At 43.9% G+C, this 27,470-nt stretch overlaps 3 protein-coding genes and 1 long non-coding RNA gene across 17 annotated transcripts in view; 3 read left to right on the top strand and 1 right to left on the bottom strand.

The window, feature by feature from the left end:
- Positions 1-2,216, top strand: part of C4H1orf54 (chromosome 4 C1orf54 homolog) — an 8,983-nt gene extending 6,767 nt beyond the window's left edge. The window contains 2 exon segments of one of the 4 annotated variants that reach the window (NM_001445048.1): positions 544-642; positions 1,366-2,216. In NM_001445048.1, the coding sequence (NP_001431977.1) occupies positions 544-639 (96 nt within the window). In that variant the 3' untranslated portion in view covers positions 640-642; positions 1,366-2,216. 4 annotated transcript variants of the gene reach the window in all.
- Positions 1,609-12,919, bottom strand: LOC146404089 (uncharacterized). Its single transcript, XR_014844238.1, has 2 exons — positions 12,703-12,919; positions 1,609-4,004 (listed from the first exon to the last, which is right to left on the bottom strand). It is a non-coding gene; the product is annotated as an uncharacterized LOC146404089 (long non-coding RNA).
- CIART (circadian associated repressor of transcription) lies at positions 3,052-6,947 on the top strand. 6 transcript variants are annotated; one of them, XM_085020442.1, is made up of 6 exons: positions 3,052-3,123; positions 4,002-4,096; positions 4,256-4,331; positions 4,585-4,663; positions 4,783-4,894; positions 6,285-6,946. In XM_085020442.1, exons 3-6 carry the CDS (start codon positions 4,313-4,315, stop codon positions 6,807-6,809), a joined length of 735 nt encoding a protein of 244 aa, XP_084876568.1. In that variant the 5' UTR covers positions 3,052-3,123; positions 4,002-4,096; positions 4,256-4,312; the 3' UTR covers positions 6,810-6,946. The 6 variants fall into 6 exon arrangements, with proteins under 6 accessions (XP_084876568.1, XP_084876567.1, XP_084876569.1 ...); XM_085020441.1 differs by having other exon boundaries at positions 3,052-3,313; NM_001445046.1 differs by having other exon boundaries at positions 3,060-3,123; positions 3,671-4,096; positions 6,285-6,947.
- On the top strand, positions 12,688-27,470 carry MRPS21 (mitochondrial ribosomal protein S21). 6 transcript variants are annotated; one of them, XM_013988092.3, is made up of 3 exons: positions 12,688-12,766; positions 13,425-13,539; positions 27,169-27,470. In XM_013988092.3, exons 2-3 carry the CDS (start codon positions 13,457-13,459, stop codon positions 27,347-27,349), a joined length of 264 nt encoding a protein of 87 aa, XP_013843546.1. In that variant the 5' UTR covers positions 12,688-12,766; positions 13,425-13,456; the 3' UTR covers positions 27,350-27,470. The 6 variants fall into 6 exon arrangements, 5 of the variants coding, with proteins under 5 accessions (XP_013843546.1, XP_084879239.1, XP_003355249.1 ...); XR_014844237.1 differs by lacking the exons at positions 12,688-12,766; positions 27,169-27,470 and adding exons at positions 12,960-13,123; positions 17,910-18,941 and having other exon boundaries at positions 13,425-16,962; XM_085023113.1 differs by lacking the exon at positions 12,688-12,766 and adding an exon at positions 12,960-13,018 and having other exon boundaries at positions 13,426-13,539.

The following is a 27,470-nucleotide window of genomic DNA, read 5'->3' as shown; positions in this document are numbered from 1 at the left end:
GTGGCTTTAGAGAGTGAGTACATTGCGAGGAAGTGGAGGATGGATACAGACCAATCACTTGAGAAATCTGGTAATGAAAAAAGAGAAGCAACAGCTGAAAAGGGCAACGGGACCAAAGTGCAATCTGCATATGATTCAACACAGATGGGAGGAGTCAGTAGAAATGGAAAGCTGATAATTGGCAAGGACAGATAAATATTTTAAAGTATATCATAGGCTCCCTTTATATTGTAAATTCTGTAAGGACAAGATCAATGTCTTAATCATATTTATATCTCCCCCTTTGGCATCTAGCATGCCCATAGGTTTAAAAAATAAATAAAAAGGACCATGTTATTCAATCCAATCAGGCCTCCCTGGAATGGCTGAAAGGCCCAAAGAAAAGGACTCCTTATAGTGATGGGGAGGAGGGCTGAGTCTTTCTCTAAGCTCAGAAGAAAGGAAGACAAAGGATGTAAAGAGATGGCTGTCCTTCCAGAGAGGGAGGTGGGTGGTAGGAAGGGTGACACTAGCCTACTATGGGGGATGTCTGTATTTTAGCAGAGTCCAGATCTGAACGAAGCTGTATCCAGTCTGCAGAGTCCTGTTCCCCTCCTCCTGTCCTGGGCCCTCGTTCAGGGGGGGATGTATTTCATGTAGAAGGTGAGAGTGCAGCCACTGGCCTTGGGGGCGTCTGTGAAGCAATTTTACCAGTTATCTCTGACTGGTGTTTCCAGTCTGGTCAATTCTCCGCTGGTTAAAGGAAGGTGGATCACTGAAAAATCTTACCTAACTTTAAGGAGGTTTAGGAGATGTTGAGGTAAAGGCTTTTTACTCAAAAGTAAGAAGTAAAAAGTAAAAAGGCTTTTACTTTTTCTAAACTGGGAGGATTTCAGGACCTCCTATAGCAGAAGCAGCTGGAATGGAAAAGAAACTTCAGGTTCCCAGTCTGCCTCAAGGACTCAAAGCTGGTTCCAGCCTGGCCTAGTTTAAGGCTCAACAGGTGCCAGAGGGCAAAATGGGAGGGGCCCTACAATATGGCAGAGTAAAGAGGCAAAGTTCAGAGGCAGAAGGGGTGGTGGTTCCCTAAGGTAGGGGAGAGATGGGGTGGGCAGAAGGAGGAGAGAAGAGAAACCTGTATTATAGGGAGGGAACTTGAGTTGGTAATCTAAGTAACTATGGGGCCTCAAGAGATTTAGCAGAAGGAAGGAGTGAAGAGGGGAGGGAACACATCTTCTAGTAGATATCATGGGGAAATCTAGCTCAAAATATGAAATCTGGGGAGTTTCCATAGAGGGGGGAGACCTGAAGAGGCTTCCTGAGTACCCTGACCCTGTTTCCCCCACCCCTTGTGTGTGTGTGTGTGTGTGTGTTTGTTTTTTTCAGGAGCGGGAAGGCTGCTGTGACTCGTTGGATGGAGATTTGGGAACAGGAAATTGGAAAATCAATAAATGAAATAATCTCATTACTCTCTACTCCTTTATGAGAGTCTAAAGCCACAGCACTAAAGAGAGCACCAGAATATGGATTTGGGAAGGGTAGATTAGAAAGGGAGTTAGGTGACAACAGAATTAAAGGGAATTACTTGAACTGTGGGAAAAAAAACTGAAATTTTGGGAATGGAGAAAATGATCCACAAACAACAGGTTTATTCACAGCCTATGTAATTCCCTCTTATTCTACTGCTTTATCATATATGGTGTTGAGACCGTGTGTTTGGAGAAAGAGTTTAAATTTACGTAGAACCCTTTTTTTCTTTTTATGAAATAAGCACATTGTTAAACATATGTAAAATATCAAAAACTACTTAGAATAGATTTTTTAAATTCACACCCTCCTCCACTTCCCACCTCCCACCTCCCACCCTAACTATGTACCTTTTTCAATTAGTAATTAGGGCACACAGGGACAAACAAAAAAAAATTTCCATCCCTTCTGTGCTCGCGACCCTAATCAGAACTGGGCTGCCCCCTTGCGGTCTCTTCGATGTTGTAGCTACAATCAGCCCACAGCTCCTGAGTCCTATCGCCTTTCTCTGTGCTCTCAGTGTTGCAACGGGCAGTGAATAGTAAATTCCAGACCTGCCACCCTCCCTTCTTCACTTCTTCAGCGAACAAATGAAGAAACTGAAGCTGGACAAAGGCATAACCTAGGAGATCAGGGGCCTACCCCGCTCCCTGCTTTGTGCAAAGAAATACAGAATTAAAGGCGCAGGGCCCGAACAGCCCAGGTAGAAACGTCAGGAACAACCGAGTTGGTTTTTGACCTCTAGAGTCTTGGCGGGCTGGCATCTGAGCTGGTAACGTGCGTGGCGGGTTATGTAAGGAAAGGGCCGGAGGAGCCGCCCCAGCGGGAGCCGGGGAGAGGACGCGGTGTTCTCGGCAGCAGTCCCCACCCTCCAGCAGGGCAGGAGGCACCCAACTTGTAGGAGAAGGAGGAGGAGGGGAGGGTGAAACGGAGACCGGGGAGTCACGAGGGCTGGGCTGCCGAGGAGAGAGGATACACAGTGGCACACATCCATTCTCTTATACACGTTGCAGAAGCAAGTCACTGATGGTTTCCACGTGCTACACTCGTGAGCTGGGGCCCTGAAATAGGGAGCAGAGGGGTCGGATCCCAAGGAACAGCCAGAGTGCCACACCTCGACGCTCCCACTTCAGGTCACACAACCAGTCCGCTCACCAGCTGCGCAGTTCCGGTTCACCACCATCCTATTTAAAGCTACGGGCTCCGCCCTTTTCTCCCCCTCCCTTCTTTTCCACTCCTTTTCCATCCTCCTCCTTTTCTCATCACCGGGTCCTCCTCACTAGCCGCATGTAGGGGTGGAGCACCGAATGCTCACCTTCCAACCAATCGTCATTTGACTGCCTCTCTATTGGCCGAGCCCCTGTAGGCTTTAGCAAATAGGATATGAACTTCAGTAACTAGGGTCACGTGCCACTGACTAGACAACCAATGAGGGTGGGAGGTCTGTGTACGCAGAGGGAAGGCACGTGCAGAGCTGCACGTGTCTGGGAGGGGGAAGGGGCGGGACCCAGTGGGAGAGAGGCGGAGGTGGGGAGCGGAGAGGCTAGAGTCTGAGAAAGAGCTGGAGACCGCTGGGGCTGAGCCGCCCAGATGCAAGTGAGGAGACTCAGAGGACAGGTAGCGATCCACGCGGGAGGATCAGACCCGGAGGGAGTGGGCTTAGGAATTCAACGCAAATCTTGGTATTACGAGGGATCGCATCACGTGGCTGGCGCTACTGAAGAGGGTCCGACGCAGGGATCCTGATCAGAAATATTGGGAAGAGGCGGGAGGTCTCTGTAAGGTGCGGGTCCTTCGGGGTCCCTAGGTGAGTATGGGTTCCAGATTTCCGGCCCGTTTGTGGCATGGGCCTCAGGTAGAGAGGTTTGCCGCGAGGTCAGGATGGGACCAGAGCAGGTGAATCAGGGGAAGGTGTCAAATGATGTAATTTACTCTGCACTGAAGGAAGTCTGTGTGTCAGGCTAGGAGCTGCTCTGCGGAGGCCAGGGAGGCAATCCAGGTTCTTAACCTGGGGAGGGGGATGAGTTTTTCTATTGTCCCCGAGACAGGTAATTTTGGGGAGGGAGAGAAGAGCTACTATTATAGCACACAGTACACCCCAGTCTCCCCGTCCATTTCCCAATCCTTAGATTCTGGTTTCAAACTCCCTCGCTTTGCTCTTCAGTTGCAGGTCCCGATCTTTGGGTACTCCGGGAGCTGCTCTCCAGCCTCTGCTTCTGAACCTATGGATTCTCCATCTAGCGTTTCTTCCTATTCTTCCTATTCTCTTTCTTCCTCTTTTTCCACCTCCCCAGTGAACAGTGACTTTGGCTTCCCCTCCGATAGTGAGGGGGAGGACAAGTGGGCCCATGGCCCCAGGCCAGACACTGTTGAGTCGAGGGGAGGTTCTCGGCCCAGTCCGGGTCCTATCCGCTGCAGGCAACGACCCAAGGTTTCCAGTAACCAACATACAGCATCTCACTTGGAACAGCGGGGCTTGGCTTCTTCTATGGCAGGATCTGGGGTCAAAAGATCGAGAGATGGTGAAGTGGAGCCAAGTCTAAATATCCACGGTTGTACCACCGAAGGAGATCTGCTCTTTGCTCAGAAGGTACTAGAAAGCTGGGGAAGGGGACACTACCTAGAGTGGCTTGTACCCAGCTGCTTGGTAAGAACCCCATGCGGATAGTACTGGCTCTCAGATTTGGAGGTCAGTACTGGTGTGGGCAATTCTTGGTCTTTTCATACCCTTTGTCCTGTTTTCCTACAGTGTAAAGAGCTCCAAGGATTCATTCGACCTCTGACAGACCTACTGAATGGGTTGAAGATGGGTCGATTTGAAAGAGGTAATAATCTGATTACTTGCACTCATTTGAATTAGGTTCCTGTCTTTCCTTCTCTCTCTCTCAAAATATGTTTTAAATGTGTATTTGTATTAATTAAGTCTTCGTTCGGGGCCTGGATGATTCCCTTTTTCTTCTGTAACAGTTTTTTTTTTTGGGGGGGTGAATCAATTTTAACCCCCTCCTGTGCTTCCTTTACCTGACTAAATTCTTGAATCTCAATGCTTGATCTCTCTTTCTCTCTCCCTGATCCCAGGATTGAGCAGTTTCCAGCAGAGTGTAGCAATGGATAGGATCCAGCGTATCGTGGGTGTTTTGCAGAAGCCACAGATGGGGTAAGTCCCCTTGGTACTTTCCTCATTACTTCATAAAAAGGGAGATATCTCCAATCCTATCCTGTTGCTTTTTTTCACAGCTAATGGCTTTCTCTCTTTTTTTAATGTATTTTTCACAGAGAGCGTTATCTAGCAACCCTGCTACAGGTAGAAGGAATGTTAAAGATTTGGTTTCCTCATATAGCTGCCCAGAAGTCATCATTGGGTAGTAGCAGGCACCAGCTGACCAAGGTGAGAACTTTTAAATCTAAGGAAGAGGTGGGAAAATAACCAAAGAAATTAAGTATACATGCCATTTTCTTCTGGGTCTTTTCATCTTTTCAACATATTTCTTTTCAGGGAAGGGAGTACTTAAACTTCCTTTATTGTCTTGATTTCTAGGTTTTTGTTGTTGTTCTGTTTTGTTTGAATCATTTCAAAGAACTCCATGGAGTTTAATCTTATCCCTCCTGTTGCAGCTTATCCACTTTCTACATAGACACTAAGTCTTTTTACCTGGCCAAATGAGTCATGCAGGAAGATTCCTCAGCTTCACTCTGCAAATCTTTTCTCCTCTGCTGCCCTTAAAATCCTTTCCCTTTCCTTCTTTTTACACCTGACCAAGTATCCTTGTATCTTTTTGGAAGCATGGGTTTTGAGGACTGGTCATAGGAGATACATCACGAGGAAGGAATGAAGGCACTCATGGGGCACCCGTAAGGGAGTGTTGGAAAGATTCTTAGATCTAGTGTGGAATGACTTATTTTCTTTGCTTTCAAGTAATAGAGTATTTAGGGGGTACTCAAATGATAGGGAAGGGAAAGTCTCCTATAAATAATAGACAGTCCTTCTTGTTTTCAATTGCTTTGGGAATAACTGATTTAAAAATAAGCAGGAGGATCTTGGCTGTATATTAATCTATACTTCTTGGAGGGGGGCACTGTGCCTGTGCAACTTCCCATGCCAGGGATCAGACCTGCACCACAGCAGTGACAATGCCAGATCCTTAACCTACTAGGCCACCAGGGAACTCCTAATCTACACTTCTTAAGGAACATAGGAAATTAGAGCTTAAAATACAGAAATTAAAAGTACGTATATATGTATGTGTAACTTGGTCCCCATGCTGTAAAGTGGAAAAATAAAAAAATACGGAAATTGAGAAATGATTATTCCAATTAAAAATAGGCTTTTTTTTTTTTCTGCCCACACCTGTGGCATGTGGAAGTTCCCAGGCCAGGGACTGAATCTGCACTGCAATTTCAGCCTGCACCACAACTGTGGCAATGTCAGATCCTTAACCCACTGCACTACAAAAGAACCTCCAAAAAACCAGACTTTTTAGAAGGAAGTTCTAAAGTGGATTAATTTATAAATAGTGAAAAACCATGGGACTCTTTTGTTTTGTGTATGTCTAGGGCCTATACAGTGTGTTGTACGTAATAGGCCCTCAAAATTTGTTAAACAAATGAAAGTACAGTTTGGTTACTAAAACTTAAACATAGCCTGGAGGAAATTATATATTGCATAAGACAAGGTATGTTAGCATTGTAGAGTTCCCAAGCAAAGCAAAGGTTTCAGAACCATGTGGAGTTAATCTGAAAACTTTCTCATATTTTTTATCTTTTTTCCCTCTCCCTAGCATTTTCCAAGCCACCACAGTTATCCAGCTGCTTCCTCTCCTTCACCTCCCATGGAAAGGATGGACCATACACAGCTAAGACAGCTAGTACTGAAACCAAAGCAGCCCTGGCACCTCACTGAATTGCCAGCTATGAACCTCACTTGGATCCACACCACTCCAATTTGCAATCCCCCTCTCAGTTCCCCAGGTGCCATCTCCTTTAGCCATGGTCCTTTAGGCACTGGAACCAGCATCGGTGTCATCCTGTTCCTCCAGCATGGAGTACAGCCCTTCGCCCATTCAGCCCTAGCCACTCCAGTTCCATCTACTACAGCATCTCCTGTCACCCCTGGCGATCCTAAGAAACTATCTGGAGAGGGGCCTTGTTGCCACAGTTTGCCAGTAACTCTGCCATCAGACTGGAACTGTAACCCATCCCCTCCTGGTCTACCCGTTGTGACCAGAGAGATGACCATAGGACACCTAGAGCAGATGAGAAGCCATCCTCCAGTTGCTCCTGATGTCCATCCTCTCAACCCCTAATCCAGGACTTGAGACTGAGAACTGTAGTTTCTAATTTGTGTAAATATATGTCTCTCTCTCTATTTTTTTACTTTTAATGTGTGCATTTGTGTTGAGGGAAGATAAATCCTTTCTGATTAAATAAATTTTATATCTTAGTTTGCTGGCTGGGGGAAATTAAAACCTTATGCCTCGAACATCAATATATAGCCTCTGAGCTGCAGAAAAGAAGGGATGGGAATGTCTGTGAACCTGAGCTCCACCAAATTAGAAGTCTGGATGGGGCAATACACATCCTGTAGGAGAGGAAAAGGGGCTCTCTGCTGCTTTCTTCCTAGGAAACACCCTTGGGATAGTTATAGGGGTCAGAGTTGGGTCTGTTTCTTCTTTCAGGCTCAGAGACTAGTACCTTTCCCTTTCTCTCACTCGTAATCTTCCAGCTGGCCCAGTCTAGCAAGTTCTACTCCTCTGGGATAGCTCTTTGCTTTGCTGGGAGCTGTTGACGCCTGTGGACAAGCACATATGTAATCTATTGCTGCCACAGGAGGGACACAAAAGCCAGAACCACCACTGTGGTTGCCACCACTGTGGTTTGGAGAGGAAGGGGTGCCCCAGAACTGTCAGAATGGGAAGTCTCCTCAGACACTATGCCTCATCCTTATTCAAAAAGCCACAGCTGCTAAGTGTATGCTCTCCGGTGGCATCTGAAGGCAAAATGAAGTCTGCGAATTTACCTACATCTGCCCTTCTCCATGTATTAGTCTTTCTTATTTGTCCCAGTATCCACCAAAACCATGTCTTCCTCCATCCTAAGCTTTGGCAATGTCTCAGACTACTTAGCCATTTTAATTATTGCTTAAAAATGGCTATTTAGCATATTTCTCAAAGCACGTTATACATTTTCCTGTTTCCCAAAATCTTCTGTTCTAATGGAATTAGTCTCTCCTTTTATTTCAGATGACATGCCCTCCATTCTAAGGCAAACTTCTCCAACGGTGCTTTTGATTACCTTTCACCTCTGGAGCTTTTCCTGTATCATTTATCTCCTCTTTACTTTGTAACGTCCATTTGTTATTGAGTTATTCTTTCTTTCTCCTACAAGTAATAATTACCCCTCCTGCAGGTGTGATCAGGACCCCCTTAGTGAAAATCTCTCTTGAGTCTGATTGCCCTCTTTCTCATCTTTTCTCTATAATTCTTTTTAGCCCTGTCCCCATGGCTTGTGGAAGTTCCTGGGGGGCAGAGACCAAACCTGTGCCACAGCAGCAACCTGATCTGCAGCAGTGACAATGCTGGGTCCTTAACCTGCTGAGCCACAGAGTTACTCCAAAGAAATGGGGGCTTATTATTATTATTATTATTTTGGCTGCACCTATGACACACGGAGGTTCTCAGGTCAGGGATCCCCAAGCTGCTGCAGTGACAACGGCAGATCCTTAACCCACAGCACCACAAGAGAACCCTCCCCCTTTTTTTACAGCCACACCTGCAGCATATGGAAGTTCCCAGGTCAAATTGGAGCTGCAATTGAGCCTACGCCACAGCCACAGCCACACCATATCTGAGCTGAATCTTTGACCACAGCTTGGGATAATGCTGGATCCTTAACCCAATGAGCGAGGCCAGGGATCCAACCTGCATCCTCACAGAGACTATGTAGGGTTCTTAACCCACTGAGCTACAATGGGAACTCCAAGAACTCCTCTATAATTCTTTTCTTTTTCTTTTTTTGTCTTTTATCTTTATAGGGCTGCACCCACAGCATATGGAGGTTCCCAGGCTGAGGGTCTAATCAGAGCTACAGCAATACCAGATCTAAGATGCAGCTCACGGCAACACCAGATCCTTAACCTACTGAGCGAGGCGAGAGATAGAACCCGAAACCTCATGGTTCCTAGTTGGATTCATTTCTACTGCACCTTGACAGGAACTCTATAATTCTTGACAGACTAGTCTAGTCATACTCTGACTCCTTTCTACCACTCAATTCTTAAACTCTTGTAGCCTACTTCCACCGCTATCACTCTATCCTATCGCACCTTCTTAAGTCCCTAATGATCTTACAGAATCAGAGTATTATAATATAGCTTCTACCCAATCAACAGCTAGATTCAAGGGCCTTTAAGAAGACTACACACTTCATGCTCTCTGTATCATTTGACACTCCTGGTAATGCCTACTGAAACTCTCCTCCATGGATCCCATGACAGCACACTATCCTAATTCTCCTCTTACCTCTCTGGCAACAACTTCAGTATCTCTTAATAGCCTCACTTCTGCTCACTCCACAGTGTGGGTGTTCCCCTAGGCTCAGTCCTTGGCTTTTTTCTCTGACTACATTCTTTTATTTCATCTTCTTTCATGGTTCTAATTATTGTCTCAACTTAGAAGACTGCTGAAGCTTCATCTCCAGTCCCAATATTTCCCCTGAGATGGCATACTAAATGTCTACATTTCTGCTGGACATTTCCATTTACATATTACCAACCCTTAAAACTTATTGAAAATGTCAGCATTTTAGAGCCAAGAGGGTACCATTTGTATCTAATTCAACCCCTTCATTATATAGATGAGGAAACTTATGTAGCTTGTGTAAGACAATGCAATGTGTCATACAGAACTCTTGGTTCCCAGGCTGGTGCCTTTCCTGGTGTTAATAAATCAAAATATTATTTTTCCTTTAGAGATGTCCTATTCTGCCTTTTTATTTTATTTATTTATTTATTTATTTATTGGTCTTTTTGTTGTTGTTGTTGTTGTTGTTGCTATTTCTTGGGCCGCTCCCGAGACATATGGAGGCTCTCAGGCTAGGGGTTGAATCGGAGCTGTAGCCACCGGCCTAACGCCAGAGCCGCGTCTGCAACCTACACCACAGCTCATGGCAACGCCGGATCGTTAACCCACTGAGCAAGGGCAGGGACCAAACCCGCAACCTCATGGTTCCTAGTCGGATTCGTTAACCACTGCGCCACGACGGGAACTCCTATTCTGCCTTTTTAAAAAGTCTCTTTTACTTCTGTTGATGCTATTTCTGGTATCATCATTTTTCTGGATACCTAGTCTTGAAACTTGGTGCTATACTTTTTGTTGTGTGTGTGTCTCTCTCTTTTTTCTTTCTTTTTTTTTTTTTTTTTTTTCTTTTTAGGGCTGCACCTGAGGCATATGGAGGTTCCCAGGCTAGGGGTAGAATCAGAGCTATAGCTGCCGGCATACACCACAGCCACAGCAATGCTGGATCCTTACCCACTGAGCAAGGCCAAGGATCAAAACTGCATCCTCATGGATGCTAGTCAGATTTGTTAACTGCTGAGCCATGATGGGAATTCCTGTTATGTCTCTCTCTCTCTCTTTTTTTTTTTTTTTTTTTTTTTGTCTTTTTGCCTTTTCTAGGGTCATTACCGTGGCATATGGAGGTTCCCAGGCTAGGGATCTAATCAGAGCTGTAGCCACCAGCCTACACCAGAGCCACAGCAACGGAGGATCCGAGCCTGCAACCTATACCACAGCTCACGACAACACCAGATCCTTAAGCCAGGGGTCAAACCCGAAACCTCATGGTTCCTAGTCGGATTCGTTAACCACTGCGCCACAATGGGAACTCCCCTGTTATGTCTCTTAAGATCCATTTCTTCCTACCCATTTCATTGCCAGGTCACCTCAACTATAGCAATAGCCTCTCTTACCTGTGTTTTCCTGGAACAACTGCATGTCATTTCCTATTCAGTAGTTCCCCAGTACTTTGAGAAGAAAGTCCAAAACTTTTAGTTAAGGTTTTATGTTTCTTACTCTGCTCCCATGCGCAATCCTTCTGTTCCAGTTTTGTTTGTTTGTTTGATTTGCCCCTCAAGACTCTAAACATTTTTGGCCTCTACACTCTTGTTCATGCTGCTCACCTTGCCCAACTTTTCCTGCTTCTGTTAACTAAACCCTACCCTGCTTTTAATGACTAACTCAAGTCCTTCTCCCAAATATTCTTTCCATTAAACATGATAATATATGCTTAGTTTTTGGCCCTTTATGCCATCAAATAAAATGAAGTACATAAAATGCTTAGTATAAGGCTTGGTATATAGCAAGCTCTCAAAAAACGCACTTTTCTCCTTTCTGTCTTTTTTTTTTCTTTTTCTTTCTTTTTTTTTTTTTTTTGTCATTTTTGGCTGCCCTGTGGCATATGGAGCTCCTGGGCCAGGGATCAGATCCAAGCTTCAGTCGTGACCTAAACTGAAGCTGCACTGTGCCAGGCCAGGGCACAACCCATGTCCCAGCGCTCCCAAGATGCCATCAATCCCATTTTGCCACAGTGGGAGCTCCCTCACTTTCTTTCAAAATATTTTTATTTTATCCAATTTGATTCCTGTGACAAATTTTGTGTAACTGAAGTCAGATATTAGTTCCATTTTATAAATGAGTAAATAGACTGAGAGTTTAAATCAAGGGGTCAGCAAGAATCATATACCATATATACTTTGTGGGCCATACACCTCTGCTACAACTATACAACTCTGCCAATGTAGCCCAAAGCAGCTATACCTAATATATAAACAAACAGTAGAGCTGTGTTCCAATGAAGTTTGTTTGTTTTCTTGTTTTTTTTTTTTTTTTTTTTTTTGCCTTCTCTAGGGCTGCTCCCGCAGCATATAGAGGTTCCCAGGCTAGGGGTCGAATCGGAGCTGTATCCATCAGCCTACGCCAGAGCCACAGCAATGGGGGATCCGAGCCGCGTCTGCAACCTACACCACAGCTCATGGCAACACCGGATCCTTAACCCATTGAGCAAGGCCAGGGATAGAACCCACAACCTCATGGTTCCTAGTCGGATTCATTAACCACTGTGCCACCAAGGGAACTCCCCAATGAAGTTTTATTTACAAAAACAAAAGCGGAGTTGGACTTGACCTGTAGGCAGTACTGTGCAGACCTCTGGTTTAAGAGACTTGTTCAAAGTCAAATGCCTGATGAGTATCGGATTTTGGATAGAATCCAGATCTCCTGACTTCCAATCCAGTGCTTTTTCACCATATTATGTTGTCGCCTATATAATGTGTTTTGCATTTACCATATTCTACCTTGTTTTACTATTTATCTTTTACACCTACTTACTGTGCTTTGTTAGTCTGAGACACACTGAAATATTATCAACAGTTCCTGATACAAACTAGGCTTTCAATAAAAGCTTGCTGATGAGCATAGTCATGTCCTAACCTAGCTCTATTTTGGTACTTTGAACCTGGCTTATTCTAAAGCAGGCTTCAGTTTCTGTGTGAATTCTATTAGCATAATTGACGAGAATACATCTGTGTGTGTATGTGCCTGTGTTTTAGGGGAGGTACTCAAAGAACCTTATTACGCAAGTACCTGGTTGAGAACCTGCTTTCTTCTTTTGAGACTTTCCCTACTGTTTTCCAGTAGCCACTTCCGGTAGATTCGAATTTATGTGAATAACCATTAATGGATGGACATATGTGTAGAAGTAACATACGAATAAAATAAAAGGAAAGCTTTTTCCACAGTGACGAGGAAGTTAAAAAAGAGATATTTCTAAGTTTCACTTGGAGACAAATGGGATAGAAGCTGACATAAAATAGTCTTTGATTCTAAATCCTGCAGATGTTTCCCAATTCTTCCTTCAGTGATTTCACTTTATTTAGTGAAATGGCTGGGAAGGTGCTATTATAGGAAACTCAGAGTATGTTCATTTCCTTTCTGTTCCTAAGTTTTCAGGCAGATAAGGGGTGTAAAGCTGTTTTTCATCCGGAGGACAGACCTCAATGAATTTGTGTCCTTTGCGAAGAGAAAACAGGAAGCATGCTCAGGAAGCTTCGCCTGTTTCTCTCATTTTCCTTCCAGAAAAAGAAAAGGATTAGATATCTATTTAAGATTTAATAGGATTAAGGGGTACGGAAATCAGGCTGACCTCAGAGGCCGAAGGACGGCGACTCCAAGAGAAGACGGAAGAAGCTGTTTGAGGGGAATTTAAGGCAAGTATTTTGCTTTGCCAGGTGTTGAGTTCAAGCCCGGGGGTTGACGATGAGCCGGGGGAGTGAAGAAACCTTCGATCCAGGCCAAAAGGAATGTTGCCACGGTTTCCACAGTTTCCACTTAGCTCCTCTCTCGGGTGGGTCCTCTTGTCTGCGCGCGGCGCTGGGGATTACGTAACTTCCGCTTCCGCTTGAGGCGGGCTTCGCGTCGGCGGGGCGCTGAGGAGCGAGGGCTTCGTCCTGGGTTTGGGGGAAGTGAGGAGATTGGGGCGGGAGGGCGCAGTTGGCCTCGTTCCTAAACACCAAGAAGGACTCCCTTCCCAACTCCTACCCCAAACCGTCCTGTGACCGTGAGCGGTAATTAGGGGGGAGGGGAACGCCTGCAAAGTGTCCCAGTTGGCCCTTGTCTAGGCAAGTAAATTTCTGTGAGGACGGCCAGCTACCGTCTCTTTTCATCGCTATGGTAGGGTTTGTATTGGCAAGGAGAATGAGGGAGTCGCGTGTACTTTCTAGAATATGAGGACTTGACCCTGTCTCGCATATTCCAGAGCCCGATGCATTTCCAGACCCATAAATAAGCCACGTGGTTTTGTATTCTGTTGTGTTTCTCTTTCTTACCTGATCTCTATAGTTTACTTCTTTCGCCATCATACTTTAGGTCCTGCAGAGTAACGACTTAAATCCAAGGTCATGGCAAATCATCTGAAGTTCATTGCCAGGACTGTGATGGTACAGGAAGGGAACGTGGAAGGTGCATACAGGACCCTAAACAGGTAACTGCCAAGGGACCAGAATCATGGCTAGACCAACTCTCTTGAGAAGGGTGGTTGTTTTGTCTCTTCCCCTGGCATAGGTTGTCTCAAACTAGTGCCAGTTGAGGTGTTCACAGACTTGAAACTTCTCAGCCCCTCATTTTTCTATCTTAAAAATGAAGTTATTCCCCAAATTTAACTGTATGAAGGTTATTCATCAGCAGTCATATCTTTGATGACGAACCTGCATTCTATCCAAGATTTTAAAAAAACCCAAAGGGAAAATCAAGTTAGAAAGTTGCTAGTAAGGGGGAAGGTAGTACATGACATATTAAAAGCTGATCGAGGGATTGGTGTGGGACAAGGCCAATGGGAAACATGAACTCAGATTTGGGATCTTAGAGAAGCAAGCAAGAGATGGAAAAGTGTTAGAGGTTCAGAGAAAGATTACGGCAAAAGCAAAAAACATGCTGATGGAAATGAAGTGGCCGGAGTGGAGGAGCTGTGTTGAAAGGTTTTGAATGCTAGGCTAAGAAATTTGGAATGACTCTAATAAAGAAGGCCTCAAGCAAAGAGCTCCTTAACCTTCCCTTGTCTCTAGTTGTAAAGATTTTGACTTTCTGTCCTGCTTCATCATTTTCTCTTCTCAGTGAGGCAGAGTTTGGAGAAACAAATGCCTGTTGAGTTGAATAATCAAATAACTATATATGAAGGAGTTCCTGTTGTGGAGCAGCGGAAATGAATCCAACTAGTAATCATGAGGTTGTGGGTTCAATTCCTGGCCTTGCTCAGTGGGTTAAGGATTCAGTGTAGGTCAGCACCTGTAACACTGATTTGAGTCCTAGCCTGGGAACCTCCATATGCCTCAAGTGCGGCCCTAAAAAGGAAAATAACAATAATAATAATTATTATTATATGAAAGAGATCTTAGCATATGAGCTGGCCCTCTTCCTTAAGGCCACTAAGGTGGTTAGTTTTGTTTCAGAAGTAAGAGATGCCTATATTTATATTAAATTATATTTATTGGGTCACAATTATTGACAGGAGCATAAGACACACATTTTTTCCTAGTCAGTGTTCTTTGGTCTATGTTACTAGATTATTTATTAATTTCTGTGGAAAAGGAAAGACCTGTGGCAATCATTTTCCAGTTAAAAATCCTTGTTTGGTTAGATTTAAACATAGATGAGGTTTTTGGGGACTGAGAAAGTAAATGAAAGAGAACCAAGTTCTTAACAAAGCAAAGAGTTCTAATTGTAGAGGGCTGGATGGCAGAAGACTTACAGTAAATGGGAGCAAAGATGCTGTCAGTAGCTGTGTAATCGAGAAGCAATCGCAGGATAATCTGTTGTCTTTGAAGAGAATCTGATCTTGGGTCAACCTTATCACCTCTTTTGATGTCTGTGTATAGCAGTCATATCCTTGGACAAAAGCTGTTCCTTCTGCATTTTCCCTTACATTGAAAGTAAAGATAATCAGTTAAGCACAGGGTGGTAAAATATTCCTATTTCATTTTTTTTCCTATTGCTGCTCATTCCCAACCCTCCTGTTTCTTTTAGTGGCATGTTTGTGGGACGGTTGTGACGTCTAATGATCTTTCTCTGCCCCAGTACTGGAAGCACCAAATGAATGTCTTTACAGACACTAGGGAATTCGCTAGTGAGATGAAATGCTGAATTTGTGGAAAGGAAGTCTTGCAGACTACTTCACCCTTTTTCTTTCTTTTTTTCTTTTATGAAAACAAATTTAATTTAGTCTTATTTATTTATTGCCTTTTTTTGTCTTTTCTAGGGCTGCTCCCGCAGCATATGGAGGTTCCAAGGCTAGGGGTCCAATCAGAGCTGTAGCCACCAGCCTATGCCAGAGCCACAGCAACGCAACACAAGATCCGAGCCATGTCTGCAACCTACACCACAGTTTACGGCAACACCGGATCCTTAACCCACTGAGTGAGGCCAGGGATCGAACCCGAAACTCGTGGTTCCCAGTCAGATTTGTTAACCACTGAGCCACAATGGGAACTCCTCACTCTTTTTCTGACCTCTCCCTGTAAGTCTTTTTCTGTATGATTTATTGTATTTAGATGGGTCTTCTAATTTTCAGGTGATTTTGATGTTTATATTGTTGAAGCTGTTACTTGATGGTATGACAGATTTCTAAAGGCTCAGCTTTAGCTCCCCTCACTTCTCCTGCACCTAAAGTGCAGATAACACAAAAGCACACATTTTGTTCTTAGGAAATTAGCAACTTTGACATAGAACTAAAAAACAATTTGTGCTGCAGCATGATGTATTGAACCATTTTTTTATAATTATCAAGAAAGTAGCTATAACTTTAATATTTTTGAACAAAGCCAGGCCTTAAAATAGTTTTCTCATATATATGTGACAGCATAACTTAGTGGTTTAGAGCACAGATTCTGAAGCAGACTGACTGGTTAAGATCCCTTCTATGCCAGTTATTAGCATCATAATTTTTGATTAGCTGCTTAATGTATCTGCCTCAGTTTCTTCATCTGTTAACTAGAAATAATAATAGTGCCTGCCTTATAAGGTTGATGTAAGTTAGTAATATAGGAATTCCCATTATGGCTCAGCAGTAATGAACCTGACTAGGATCCATTACGACTCTGGTTGGATCCCTGGCCCCACTCAGTGACTTAAGGATCCGGCATTGCCATGAGCTGTGGTGTAGATGCAGACACAGCTCAGATCTGATGTTGCTGTGGCTGTGGTGTAGGCTGGCAGCTACAGCTCCAATTTGACTCCTAGCCTGGGAACTTCCTTAAGACAAAAAAAAAGTTAGTATTATAAATAAATCGCTTAGAACACTGCTTGGCATTGTATATTAGCTATTATAATTTGGAAGTGATTGTAAGGAAGTTTTTACCCTTTTGCTTTTATTTCGTGGGTGATTTATTTATTCATTTGTCTTGAGAGATTCACAGTTAGTTTTAACTTTTTTCTCTTCCTTGATCATCAAGTTATGTTCAAGGTGGCCTAGAGGTGAAAAAAATGAGAAAATAATTAAGCTTTATTTGTCATGAGAATCTAGTTTGTTACTGGTATTAGAATGACTTTTCTTATAGACAGCGATCCTTTCAACTCCTATATAGCTCCTCTGTAGCCTAATGCTAATCTCATTTTGAAATAAAGCATTTATTCTCTCAGTATGCACTGCTTCTGCATCCCCTATTTCCACTTACAAAAATTTAAGACCTGAAAAACAGATTATTTCCAATTTCCTGCCTGAAGGAGTTGATCATCTCTCTGTTGGTGCGAGGTGTGCAAGAAGGATAAGGCCAACTCTACCTTCTGAGAGAAGATTCTTCCTATTTCTTTGCCTGGGATTGTTCTAATTAACTTAGAAACAAGTCTCTATATCTCCATCTCTTACAAAATCTTTATTTAGTAAATATCTTTTATTCAATCAAAATTAGAGTTTGTTTGGAGTTCCTGTTGTGACTCAGTGGTTAAAGAATCCAACTAGGAACCGTGAGGTTGCAAGTTCGATCCCTGGCCTCGCTCACTGGGTTAAGGATCTGGTGTTGCCGTGACCTGTGTTGGAGGTCACAGACATGGCTCGGATCCTGCATTGCTGTGGCTGTGGTGTAGGCTGGTGGCTATAGCTCTCATTAGACCCCTAGCCTGGGAACCACCATATGCCTCGGGAGCAGCCCTAGAGGGAAAAAAAAAAATTAGAGTTTGTCCTGTTTTTTCTCTTCAAAAATTCTTCCTGATCCCAGGTATGGAGTGGGTGTAGGTGAGGGAAGAAGAAATAAATTTCAGAAGGTGAGGTGTGTTTGGGTACCTTCTGCCATTTGGCCTGGCCTAGTGCTGTCTCATTTTCCTATTCTTAAGAATCTGTTTTCAAATATCTCAAAATTAATTTCTTCCTTTTTTCTTTCCTTTCTTCTTCACATCCCCTTCCTCTTTTGTTAAACAATAGCCCTGTACTTTTGGATTCTCTTTTAAGGAGTTCCTTGGTGGCTCAGCAGGTCAAAGATCTGGCATTGTCACTGCAGCAGCTTGGGTCACTGCTGTGGCTTGGGTTTAATCCCTGGCTCAGGAACTTTTGTATCCCTTGAGCGTGGCCCATAAAAGTAAGATTCTCATTTTATAGGTGAATAGCAATTTATACACACTTTTTCCCTGGGTAAACATGCTCGTTTTATTTATTTATTTATTTTGTCTTTTCTAGAGCCGCTTCCATGGCATATGGAGGTTCCCAGGCTAGGGGTCTAATCAGCTGTAGCCGCCAGCCTACAGCACAGCCATAGCAATTCAGGATCCGAGCCATGTCTGCGGCCTACACCACAGGTCACGGCAACACCAGATCCTTGACCCAGTGAGCGAGGCCAGGGATTGAAGCTGCAACTTCATGGTTCCTAGTTGGATTCGTTAACCACTGAGCCACGACGGGAACTCCCCAACATGCTCATTTTAATCAGATGCAGCAGGAAACTGGTCAGTGTGACACTATGTGGTTTTTGGCCCTGGGCTGCCAGTCATCTGGGGATTACTTTAAAAAACAAAACAAGGAGTTCTCTTGTGGCTCAGTGGGTTAGGGATCCTGCATTGTCACTGCAGGGGCTTTGGTTGCTCCTGTGGCACAGGTTGGATCCCTGGCCCAGGAACTTCCACAAGCTGTGGGCATGGCCAAAACAAAAAACAAAAAAACTTTTGATGCCAAGGCCCAACCCGAGACTAAATCAGAATCTCTCAGCAGTGGCGTGTGACTAGCAGCATTTTTAAAAATGTCCCATGAGATTTTAATATTCAGCCAAAATTTTAATAGGCTTCTTAAGGCAGAGACCTGTGCTTTTCATTTGTGTATCCCTTGCTTTACTAAAGTGTTTGGCTCATAGAAAGCTCTCAATAAATGTCTACTTAATGAATGTAAATGTTTCTTTATCTTCCATCACTTCCTAAATTTAGTGTTTATCAAACCTTTCCACGGAAGTCTCCTTAACAGCAGAGGAGAATGAAGGAACTATTAAGGGATTCTTACATTCCAAGCAAACATGGGATTTCTTTGAGGTCTCTCTTTTTTTTCTTTTAAATTAAAATTTTAGGATTTTTTTTTTTTCTTTTTTCTTTTGCCTTTACATCTGTCTTAGGGCTAGCACCTCAACCTCTACTCTAGTTAAAGTTGATCCTCCAGGAGTTCCTGTTGTGGCTCAGCAGAAATGAATCTGACTAGCATCTATGAGGATGAAGGCTCATCCCTGGCCTCGCTCAGTGGGTTAGGGATCTGGCATTGCTATGTTTTGTGGTGAAGGTCACAGATGTGGCTCGGATCTGGTGTTGCTATGGCTGTGGTATAGGCCAGTGGCTACAGCTCTGATTCAACCCCTAGCCTGGGAACCTCCATATGTCAAGGGTGCAGCCCTAAAAAGACCAAAAAAAAAAAAAAAAAAAAAAGTTGATCCTCCATGCAGAAACATTAAGTTTATCCAGAGTTTTTTGTTTTATTTTTGTTTTTGTTTTTGGCTGTGCCCATGGCATACAAAGGTTCCCAGACCAGGGATCAAACCCAAGTCACAGCAGTTGACAATGCCAAACCTTTAATCACTAGGCCACCAGGGAACTCCTTATCCAGAGATTTTTGTCATTGGATAGTATCCTTGGCATTCTGTCAGGAACCTAGTTAAGAAACGTCGTGTTACTTTTTCTTTACTTTAGGGATTAAATCAACAACATAGGAATGGGTTTGGGGGAAAAACAGTTTAAAGAATTTAATCAGAAAGGAGTGGTGGCAGAAAAATAAAGGATTCTGGTTCCAGAGACTCAGGGCCTGAGGTGTGGTAATCTCTCTTGGGTTTCCTTATGAATTTGGAAAATTCAAACTTTGAGATGGGATTGTATAGAAAGGCAGTGCAAGAAGTGCATGGTTAGAAGCAGCCAGCATGGAGCAAGTGTTATGTCAGTGATTTTTAAAATCTTTGGGATGGATATGTATTTTGTCAATTTAGATTTATTCTTTAGCAAGCTGCATTTCTGTTCCTTTTTATCTCAGCGTGTTAGATATATGTCCTTAAATTGTACTTTAGCCTCAGGGGAAAAAAGCGAACAAATGTTTTTTTTTTGTTTGTTTGTTTTGTTTTGTCTTTTTGCCATTTCTTGGGCCGCTCCTGCGGCATATGGAGGTTCCCAGGCTAGGGGTCTAATCGGAGCTGCAGTCGCCGGCCTACGCCAGAGCCACAGCAACACGGGATCCGAGCTGCGTCTGCGACCTACAGCACAGCTTTCAGCAACGCCGGATCGTTAACCCACTGAAGAAGGCCAGGGACCGAACCTGCAACCTCGTGGTCCCTAGTCGGATTCGTTAACCACTGCGCCATGACGGGAACTCCACGAACAAATGTTTTGCTCACATTTGCTTTTTTTTTTTTTTTTTTTTTTGCTATTTATTGGGCCGCTCCCACGGCATATGGAGGTTCCCAGGCTAGGGGTCCAATCAGAGCTGTAGCTGCCGGCCTACACCAGAGCCACAGCAACGGGGGATCCGAGCCGTGTCTGCAACCTACACCACAGCTCAGGCAATGCCGGATCCTTAACCCACTGAGCAAGGCCAGGGATCGAACCCACAACCTCATGGTTCCTAGTTGGATTTGTTAACCACTGCACCACCACGGGAACTCCACATTTGCATGTTTAAACAAGCTAGGGGTCTAATTGGAGCTGTAGCTGCCGGCCTATGCCAGAGCCACAGCAATGCTGGTGTCCATGCCTCGTCTGCAACCTCCACCACATCTCACGGCAACCCCTGATCCTTAACCTGCTGAGCGAGGCCAGGATCGAACCCACAACCTCATGGTTCGTAGTCAGATTTGTTAACCACTGAGCCACAGTGGGAACTCCGGTTTTGTTGTATTTTTTAGGTTCCTTGTATAAGTGATATCATACAGTATTTGTCTTTCTTTGTCTGACTTACTTCACTTAGCATAATGCCTTCCACGTCCATCCAAACAGTATTTTCTGACACACTTTACTTCTTTTCCTCTGCTTTTCCATTATGTTCCCTGGACACTTTTTCTGTATATCTCTCATATAGCCAGGCTTCTCCTTATCTCTCTCAGCTTTCCAATAGTTGGTAGTTTAAAAACAAGTTGCTTGTTCTGCAGTCTAATTAAGCAATAAGTATGAGAGCAACTGAGAGGAGAGGAAGGCAATTAAAGCTTCAGCATGTTTGGAGCACAGAGGTAGTCTTACAAAAGAAGCAGCCTATATGTCGGCCCAGTGAGACCTCCATTAATGCTTGTTATATAACCAAGGGACCTCCTTGGTGCCCTGGAGTGAAGAAATGGAGAGTAGGGGTTGCTAGGAAGCCCTACATGATTGGCTGGTCCCCAAATTAGGAAAGGCAAGCACACTGAAAGTGTGCCCAGTTGACCCCTTTTATTCCTGGTAGGCAAGCTCCTGGGCCCATTGAATTCTTCTGTGTACATATTGGTCCTGACGTAGGCTGGCTGTGAGTCTGCCACCCCTAAACTACCCTGGCCCAGGCAGCTCAGCTCCTTTTACATAATCTGTTGAATTTCACTAAAACTGGCAGCTGAGTTCTCCTTCAGTGTTAGGTTGCCAGGCACCCAAATCCAGGCTGATCTGTTTACTCTAAACCTCTTGGTCTGCTAGTCCTTGAACTACCTTTGAAAGCAGAAACATCATTAGTGACACCATCTCTATTTACTTCATGAGTTTTACAAAGCTCTTCCTACAACCTTTTTTGTTAGAAATGAGTTGAGCAGATGCTTCTACTGTAGGAATTCTGGAATATTTGAAGATAATCTGTGGTTTTTGAGGATAACTAAAAATTCTGGGTAAAGCAAGAAGTCATGGCGTTCCCGTCATGGCGCAGCGAAAATGAATCCAACCAGGAACCATGAGGTTTCGGGTTTGATCCCTGGCCTCTCTCAGTGGGTTAAGGATCTGGGTTGCTGTGATGTAGGTCACAGATACAGCTCTGATCCCACATTGCTGTGACTGTGGCCAGCAGCTGTAACTCTGATTAGACACCTAACCTGGGAACTTCCATATGCCTCGGGTGCTGCCCTGAAAGGACCAAAAAAAAAAAAAAAAAAAAAAAAAGGCAAGAAATCCTCACCTGGCACCTTGGAATTTATTTGGTATGTGTTTTGGAAATAGAACAGTGCAGGGACATCATTTAGCAACCCCATCATTATGTTGGGGGGGCACCAATCTTCATTTTTTTTTCCCCCTCCTCTACTCTTATATTCCTTTGTTGCATTTTTCTTGTCTTGCTTTTTGGCCTGACCACATGGGCATTTACTTGGTAAGATGATCGCTTCTGTTTTAGAACCCTTTTGAAACTCCAGTAGGATACCTGAGTACCTGTCTAAACTCCCTTCTCCTTTTGCAGTTTTCTTTCATCCTGTTTTAAACTGTCTTGGGGAGTTCCCGTCATGACTAGTATCCATGAGGATGTGGGTTCTATCCCTGGCCTCAATCACTGGGTTAAGGATTAGGCGTTGCCCTGAGTTGCAGTGTAGGTCTCAGACACAGCTCAGACTCTCGTTGCTGTGGTTGTGGCGTAGGCTAGCAGTTGTGGCTCTAATTCAACCCCTAGCCTGGGAACTTTGATATGCTTGAGGTGTGGCCCTAAAAAGCAAAAAAAAATTTTTTTTTAATTTAAAAAATAAATAAACTGTCTTGGTCATTCCAGTCAGATCTTCTTCCTAGATGAAGTCATATCTAGGGTCTCTATTCCCTTCATGATCTCTCCTCAAATCTACTCTCCTTGCCGTTTTTATATTATATATCCAATCTTTTCCTCCCAGGCCCTTTTTGGGTTTTTTTCTGTCTTTTTCTCTAGCTTACTAGTCTCTAGTTCAAAAAGTGGCCTTCATTAAATAGGAGTAAACAAAGTCTAGACAGAAATAAAGGCTTAGATATTTGGATCAGTTCCTTTCCCTTGGCGTGCCATGTCTTTTTGGCTTGCATCTTTTTACGCTAATTAGGGAGCCTGGCCAAGCTCTTTCCTTCTTCATTGTCTCTTTGCCTGTGGGCACTACAATAATTTGTCTTTGTGTGTGTGTGGTTTTATTTGAAAAGCAGAGTGCTGTTATAGAGCACAGCACTAAAGACCTGAATTCTACTTCTAGCCCCATATTGTGATCTTGGGAGGTCAACCTCTTTGAACTTCAGTTTTCTGATCTGCAAAAAGATGACATTACCTGCTTAATCAGTTTTATAGGATTATGATTAGGATCATGGATGTGAAAATGTGCCATTTTAGTAAAAGTAATTCTGAGGCTTTCTGAGCTAATATTTCCAAGGATTGTGTCTATTATAACTTAATCCGTTGAGCTATGGACATTTTTCAGTCACTTAGAAGATTCATTTTTTATATTCATTTACTGATAATTTGCTCTTTGCCCAGTATTAAGTGCAAAAATGAAAGACCTAATTTCTAACCTTAGAAAGCTTACAACCCAGTAAGGGGGATTTAAAAAATTAAAAAACAAAACATGGCTAAATATAGTAATGTCTGATAGGTGCTTTAAAAGAGTCGTTAACTGTGCTGTGCCGTTGGTTCTCCCTGGATCATCAGCAGCCAAGTCACTTGGGAACTTGTTAGAAATAGAGATTCTTGGAGTTCCCGTCGTGGCGCAGTGGTTAATGAATCCGACTAGGAACCATGAGGTTGCGGGTTCGGTCCCTGCCCTTGCTCAGTGGGTTAATGATCCGGCGTTGCCATGAGCTGTGGTGGAGGTCGCAGATGCGGCTCAGATCCCGTGTTGCTGTGGCTCTGGCGTAGGCCGGGGGCTACAGCTCCGATTGGACCCCTAGCCTGGGAACCTCCATATGCCGCGGGAGTGGCCCAAAGAAATAGCAAAATGACAAAAAAAAAAAAAAAAAGAAAAGAAATAGAGATTCTTGGGCCCCACCCTAGACCTGTGGAATCAGAAACTGGAGGTGGCAAGCCATCTGTGTTTTAGCAAGTTTTCCAGGTGACTGTTGCATGCTAAAGTTTGAGAACCACTGTGCTTTGGGGAAAAGAGGGGAAGGAGTGATTAATTTCTCCTGGACTAGTTGATAAACACGGTAACTACTGATTTAGACTTTTGAAGAATAAATAGGATTTCATAAAAAAGAAAAAGAAACCGTGTTCTAAGAGAACATCATGCGCAAAGGTAAAAAATAGATATGTAGTATGTTTGGAGAACTGCACCTAGTTCAGTGTGACTAGACAGGCTTTTTAGGGCAGGTTATTAAAGATAAATTGGGGGGGGGTGAAACTCAGTTGTTTACGAATTTGAACTTAGTCTAGTGGTCCCCAAGTTTATCTGCATGATAATTATGCCAGGAACTTAACAGACCCTGCCCATGTCCCTCCCTACTTGTGATCTTTTTTTTTTTTTTTTTTTTTTTTTTGCTTTTCGGGGCTACACCCATGGCATATGGAGGTTTCCAAGCTAGGTGCTGAATCAGAGCTGTAGCTGCTGGCCTACACCACAGCCACAGCAACAGAGGATCCAAGTCATGTCTTTGACCTAAACCACAGCTCACCGCAATGCCCGATCCTTGACCCACTGAGCAAAGCCAGGGATCGAACCAGCATCCACATGAACACTAGTTGGATTCTTTTACACTGTGCCATGGTAGGTACTCCCCCTACTTGTGATTTAATTGGTCTAAAGTATGGCCTAGGGTTTGGAATGTTTTTTGTTTTTGTCTTTTTAGGGCTGTACCCGCAGCATATGGAGGTTCCCAGGCTAGGGGTGGAATTGGAGCTACATTGCTGGCCTACGCCACAGCCACAGCAACATGGGATCCCAGCCACATCTGCAGCCTACACCACAGCTCACAGGATCCGTAACCCACTGAGCAAGGCCAGGGATCGAACCTGCATTGTCGTGGATGCTGGTCAGATTTATTTCCACTGAGCCATAATGAGAACTTTTTTTTTTTTATAATGAGTACTTTTTAAAAGCTCTTTAAGGAGGAGTTCCCATTGTGGCACAGCAGAAATGAATCCAACTAGGAACCATGAGGTTTCGGATTCAATCCCTGGCCTCGCTCAGTGGGTTAAGGATCTGGCGTTGCTGTGGCTCTGGAGTAGGTCAGTGGCTACAGCTCCAATTAGATCCCTAGCTCCAATTAGATCCCTAGCCTGGGAACCTCCATATGCCGTGGATGCAGCCCTAAAAAGGACAAAAGACAAAAAAAAAAAAAAAACCAAAAAACAAAAAACTCTTTAAGGAGTTCCTGCTGTGGCATCTTGGGAGCGCTGGGACACAAGTTCAATCCCCGGCCGGACACAGTGGGTTGAGGATCCAGCATTGCCATAGCTGTGGCATAGGACACGACTTCAGCTTCCCATCTGATCCCTGGCCAGGGAACTCCATACGCCAAAATGGGGTGGCAGGGGAGCGCTTGTAAGAGATGATTCCGTTGTATATCAGGGTTGGAGCCCACAGGTAAAGGTTAAGGGAATCATATAGAACCAAAAAGGAGGTTTACAATAAAAATCTGGGAGGTTACCAACATTTAAAGGTAAACTGACGAAGAAAGCCAGCAGTGGAGATCCTTTGTGGGCCAGGATAGTGAATCTTTGGTCTTTGGTGCCCTACTTTCCTATTGTAAGAGACTCTAGTGTTACAACAGGGTCCGCATGACTTCTGGGCATGACTGTGTTTTCAACAGAACCCCAATTGTCTATTCCTCCCACTTCTGGGAGTTTGTAGCAGTTCCCTTGCCTCCCATCTCCCTACCACCAAAACCTAGACAAACTGATCTTATTAATCAGCAGGAGCCTAGGAGAGAACCCCAGAGGGCAGTGGTTCCTGTGTCTGTTCACGCTTGTAATATACCTAAAGAAGCTCAAATCTTTTCAAGTTCATATTCAAACTATTATTGTTATCTTGGACTTTTAATATAAAATAGCATCGATAAATAGGAGTTTCCTACTGAGCTGAAGTAGCTGGTAGTTGCTCTTATTTTTATTTCTTTCTTCTTCTGTCCCCCTTCCAGCAATAATAGCATGTCTCAACTTCCCTGTCTCCAGTTGTATTTTTGACTTACTTTGTACATGTAATGAGAGGACATGGTCGGCAGGAATGAGATCTTGGAAACAATGCCAGGATAGAGGGTAGCTCCACCTGGTGCCTCTGGACAACCTCAGGACCAATTGATGATGGGTTAAGAGAGAGAAACAAGTTGCAGGTTGCAGCCAGAGCTGTCGGGAGCTTAAGGTTATAGAATAAGCCCTCCATTTTCTTGGCTTAGTGAGAACAAAAAGGTGAGTTTGAGTTAAGCATTTATGGATTCAACAAGAGAAGCTGCATTACACTGGATTGGGTAGGCAGGAAAAAAATTGAGTGCAATTTTATGGACACTTTAAAATTAATAAAATTTTGGTTTCTGCCTTCAGGGATTTTCAGTCTAATAGGGAGACATTTTTATAAATAACTAACGACATGGCAAAATGAAATAATTTCTAAATAGGTATAGATCAAAAACTGTTTTCTCTAAGAAGCTGAAAAAACTTTATGGAGAGTAGCATCTGGGTTTGGTATCAAAAAGATGAGGAAGGAGTTCCTGTCGTGGCACAGCATAAATGAATCCAACTAGGAACCATGAGGTTGCAGGTTCGATCCCTGGCCTCACTCAGTGGGTTAAGGATCCGGTGTTGCTGTGAGCTATGATGTAGGTTGCAGATGGGGCATGGATCCCACGTTGCTGTGGCTCTGGTGTAGGCTGGCAGCTGTAGCTCCAGTTCTACCCCCAGCCTAGGAACCTCCATATACCGAGGGTGTGGCCCTAAAAAGCCAAAAAAAAGATGAGGAAAATCTCAGAAGGTTGGCAAGTAGAGAGTGTCATTCTAGGCTGTGGAAACAGTGTGAGTAAAGACCTGGTATTAACATGTGTTCAGGGAGTACTCAGTAAAGTAGTATGGTTGGAGTGTGTGGTACATGGGAAAAACATGGTTGAGGCTGTTATTTTAATGGTCACATTTGTCACTGGTGTGATAAGGGCTTCTTTTTTTCCCTGTATTAAGCAAGCCAGAGATTTCTCAGGCTTATAGATTTCAGCTGCGTCTTAAACACAGTGGGAATGAAACTGCAATCTCAACTTGAGACCAAGTAGGAATCACCCATAATTATTTTTTCCTACTGCAAATGACTTACCCATTTGAAGATTCTGAAATGTCCCCTTGGTTGAGACTCACTGCCATAGGGAGCCACTGTTCTTTTGGAACCATGTCATATCCCTCAGGTGTGTTGTGGTAGGAAAAATGGTTGAGAATATGACCAGGACTCTAAACTTCCCAGGAGCAAGGACTGAATAACTAATTGCTTTTTGGTTTTGTTTTTTGGGGCCATGGCATGTGGAAGTTCCCAGGTGAAAGACTGAGCTCATGCCACAGCAGTGGCCCAAGCCACTGTAGTGACAATGCTAGATCATTAACCTGCTGCACCATAAGAGAACCTGGTAATTGCCTTTTTTATTGCCCTGTACATTATTATTTGGGGACCAGCCTCAGGCAGGTAATGCTATATTGTCACCATTTCACACCCTAACTTTTACAGACACCAATTGTTTGGTCAGGTGTCTTCTGACCGGTATGAAACTGAAAAAGAATAATGAGCCCACACCTCTAACTTCATTGCCTGTCTTTGTACAGAATCCTCACCATGGATGGGCTGATTGAGGACATAAAGCGGCGGCGGTACTATGAGAAGCCTTGCCGTCGGCGACAGAGGGAAAGCTATGAAACCTGCCGGCGAATCTACAACATGGAAATGGCTCGCAAGATCAATTTCTTGATGCGAAAGAATCGGGCAGATCCATGGCAGGGCTGCTGAGGCCTGTGATGAGGAGGCCCAATATAAAAACCCTTATTCATTTGTCTCCACCTCTTTTCTTTCTACAACCCCATTTTCTCTCACCTTTATTACATTAAACCCAATCATGTATATACAAGAA

The sequence above is a fragment of the Sus scrofa genome, chromosome 4 (assembly GCF_054392235.1).
Source record: "Sus scrofa isolate SSC_HxYL_T2T_F1_AM1 chromosome 4, Sscrofa_HxYL_maternal_Yorkshire_Landrace_v2.0, whole genome shotgun sequence".
In the NCBI taxonomy this organism is placed as follows: domain Eukaryota; kingdom Metazoa; phylum Chordata; class Mammalia; order Artiodactyla; family Suidae; genus Sus; species Sus scrofa.
Note: the sequence above shows the minus strand (reverse complement) of the source record. Positions and strands in the feature narration are given on the sequence as shown.

Bases quoted from the DNA above. Each gene is read 5' to 3' on its own strand.
- MRPS21 (XM_013988092.3), top strand. From the start codon at position 13,457: ATGGCAAATCATCTGAAGTTCATTGCCAGGACTGTGATGGTACAGGAA. The intron at 13,540-27,168 runs GTAACTGCCAAG...GTCTTTGTACAG, and splicing joins GCATACAGGACCCTAAACAG to AATCCTCACCATGGATGGGC.
- CIART (XM_085020440.1), top strand. From the start codon at position 3,527: ATGAGTTTTTCTATTGTCCCCGAGACAGGTAATTTTGGGGAGGGAGAG. The intron at 4,664-4,782 runs GTAAGTCCCCTT...TATTTTTCACAG, and splicing joins TTGCAGAAGCCACAGATGGG to AGAGCGTTATCTAGCAACCC. The intron at 4,895-6,284 runs GTGAGAACTTTT...CCCTCTCCCTAG, and splicing joins GCAGGCACCAGCTGACCAAG to CATTTTCCAAGCCACCACAG.